Consider the following 3166-nt stretch of genomic DNA (forward strand, 5'->3'; position numbering starts at 1 on the left):
TGGCTTTACTTCGGTGTTCAAAGAGTCAAGTCGACAGAATCTACTCAAGAGCCGCAAATGTACCCTTTTTGAGAAGGTTAATGAACATAACAGGCATGAGTGAGCAGTGGGTTACGGCCCGAATTAAACAAAAAGGGGATAACAAGTGCATTTCTTGGAGGAGTTTGAAAGATGTGGCTTTGGTGCACCCGGATATAAAAAAGAGGGTAGATATCTTTGCCCTAAGCATATATGGCTTAGTTATCTTTCCTAGAGCTTTGGGGCATATTGATGAGGCGGTTACTGATTTGTTCGACCGCCTTGATAAAGGAGTTACCCCGGTTCCAGCAATTTTAGCGGAGACATTCAGATCATTGAGTACCTGTCGGCGAGCGGGCGAAGGCAGGTTCATTGGATGTGCACAGTTGTTACTTGCGTGGTTCCACAGTCATTTTTGGAAAGTGGATAAGGTGTCATATCGGGTCTTCTCTGAAAACTATTCGCCGCTAAAGGAGATGATAGCTACACCGAGAAGGGACGACATTTCAATGGAAAAATGGATGGCAATTCTTCAAAACTTGCATGAAGAAGACATTGAATGGAGAGTTCCGTGGTTACTTCCAGACGAAATTTTGTACCGATGCGGTAGTTTTGATTGGGTCCCTTTGCTTGGAATCTGGGGAGCTATTGGCTATGCCCCGTTATTAGTGCTCAGACAGTACAGATCAAGACAGTTTATACCTGCAACCCAGGGGCTGGCCGAGTGTGAATTCTCGTATGGGGTGATGGCTACAAAAAGAGGATTCGAGAGATATCCAATGCGTGGAATCAGACTCGCCAAATGAAGCGATTAGCTGTAGGACCAATGACAACCCCCGAATATAAAGAATGGAGGGTCAGAAGAATCAATGACAATGTCCCCAAATCAAGCCCCGAAGGCAGTCATTCGATAGAAGAGCACTTACGGGTCATCCCTTCTGAACTAGAAATTTTGAAGCAAGATTTTGAAAGAAGAAGTGCAGAGTTGGAAAAACAGATAGAGCAAATGGAGGAAGAAAAAACAAACTTAAGGTTGGATGTAGATGTCCAGAAGCTCGAGATGGAGCGATTAAGAAAAGGAAAAGCTAGGGCTGAAGAAGATCTGGACAGTCTGAAAACATATTACAAGAAGTTGCGATCATCAATGAGAACCGCCGGGTTGGGAAAGACTTCTGAACAATGGCGCAAGGAAGTTCAAGAAGAAAAAAACAAAGCTGATAGATGGGAAACGAGGTTTCAAGAAGTTCAAACCCAGAACAAGACTTTAAAGAAGAGTCTGTCAGAGAATCAGAAAGAAAAAGGGGAACTAGAAAATAGAGTGTCCGAGTTAGAAGAATCTCTCCATCGGCATCGAAATCAAAATTCTGTGATGGAATTAAAAGCAAGCCTAAGTAGAATTGAAGAGATGAAACGAAGAATTGAAGAGTTAGAAGCAGCATTGCGAAGTTGCGAGATGCGGATTGAGCACATGAGATCTAATGAAGATCGTCAAACCGAGCAGTTGCACTACTTTCAGAACCAAGTAAGAGATAGAGATCAAATCATGGGAGAAGCCGTGCTTCAAATCCGAGAGGTGGCTGATCACTTGCAGACGTTAGCAGTACAAGCTGATGTGTTAAGCGTGAAGTACGAATTAGAGTCGAGTCGAGGACAGGAGCTAGCCTCGTTGCTTAGGAGGATTAGAATTTTGAGTTTTAGGGCTAAGTCGTATATGTAATCCACCTTATGTAAAAAAGTTTATTTTCTAGTAAAGTTTTCATAATGAAATTGAACTAGAATTAACGCCTTTTGCATTCATTTCATGTATTGCATTATATGCATTAATGACCATTAAAAAACCCTAACTAAATAAAATTATTTCAGTTAACCTGGAAAACCGGCACTCTTACGGAACTCGAGCGAAGTCAAGGAACATGGATCAAAGACTAGAAAAACTTGAGCAGCTCCAAAGAGATATGCAAGATCAGATAGAAGAGCGGTTGGAAAATATTCAGCGAGAGATGCGAGAATCCCAAGACGACATGATGGCAAAGTTAACGCAACTGTTGAAAGGAGGAAAAGACAAGGGAAAGGACCCTATTGTTAATGTTGAAGAAGGAAATAGTGATGAACCCCTTTACCCTCCAGGCTTTACCCCTCTGCACGCGCATACTCAAGCTGAAATGTATCCACAAAGACCCTCTGTTACAATTAGACCCCAACAATTCCAAACGAGTCCTCCAATCGGAATAAGTAACAATTCCGGAGAGAATCCCACCAATCTCATAGTCCCTGACCTCGATGACGTGGCAGAAGTGGAAAAGACGAAAGTGGATCTGTCAAAGCAATTGGAAGACCGATGTAAATGGCTGGAGGAAAAGTTTAAGGCCATGGAAAGTGCTGATTACCACCGAGGAATGGACGCTAAAGATCTGAGCTTGGTGCCTGATTTAATCCTCCCTCCTAAGTTTAAAATGCCGGAGTTTGAAAAATATGATGGGACAAGTTGTCCCGATGCTCATATCACTATGTTTTGCCGAAGAATGACCGGGTACATCAACAACGAGCAGCTGTTGGTTCACTGTTTTCAGGATAGTTTGATCGGGTCAGCGGCTAGATGGTACAATCAATTGAGTCGAGCTGAAATCCACTCTTGGAAAGATTTGGCGCAGGCCTTTATAAAACAGTACAGACATGTGATGGACATAGCACCCGATCGAATTGTATTGCAAAATATGGAAAAGAAAACTAATGAGAGCTTTCGCCAGTATGCTCGAAGATGGAGGGAGGTAGCAGCACAAGTTCAACCACCACTTTTAGAAAAAGAGATAACCATGCTTTTTATCAATACTTTGAAAGCTCCATTTCTCAATCACATGCTGGGTAGTGCCACCAAAAGCTTTTCAGACATAGTGATGTCTGGAGAAATGATAGAAAATGCCATAAGGAGTGGCAAGATAGAAGCAGGAGAAAGTGCTAAAAGGTCAGCACCGAGAAAGAAGGAGCATGAGATAAACAACACAAGCATGTTTAACAAGGACCATTCTAGATCAATCACGGTGGGACAAGCCAGAGCAACAACCACTAATCAGCAAGGTTCTTCGAGACGGGAGTCCAATTCAAGGCCAAATATAGAAAGACCTCAATTCACACCCATCCCGGTGACGTA

At 42.7% G+C, this 3166-nt stretch overlaps 1 protein-coding gene across 1 annotated transcript; it reads left to right on the forward strand.

Annotated features, from left to right (window-relative positions):
• Positions 1 to 820: 820 nt before the first annotated feature.
• LOC121230544 (protein GRIP-like) lies at positions 821 to 1735 on the forward strand. The gene has a single exon (XM_041115450.1). The coding sequence runs from the start codon at positions 821 to 823 to the stop codon at positions 1733 to 1735; it is 915 nt and encodes a 304-aa protein (XP_040971384.1).
• Positions 1736 to 3166: the final 1431 nt, after the last annotated feature.

Source organism: Gossypium hirsutum, chromosome A06, assembly GCF_007990345.1.
Source record: "Gossypium hirsutum isolate 1008001.06 chromosome A06, Gossypium_hirsutum_v2.1, whole genome shotgun sequence".
Classification (NCBI taxonomy): Eukaryota; Viridiplantae; Streptophyta; class Magnoliopsida; order Malvales; family Malvaceae; genus Gossypium; species Gossypium hirsutum.

Excerpts from the sequence above, each read along its gene's own strand:
- LOC121230544 (XM_041115450.1), top strand. The coding sequence starts at position 821 with ATGAAGCGATTAGCTGTAGGACCAATGACAACCCCCGAATATAAAGAA.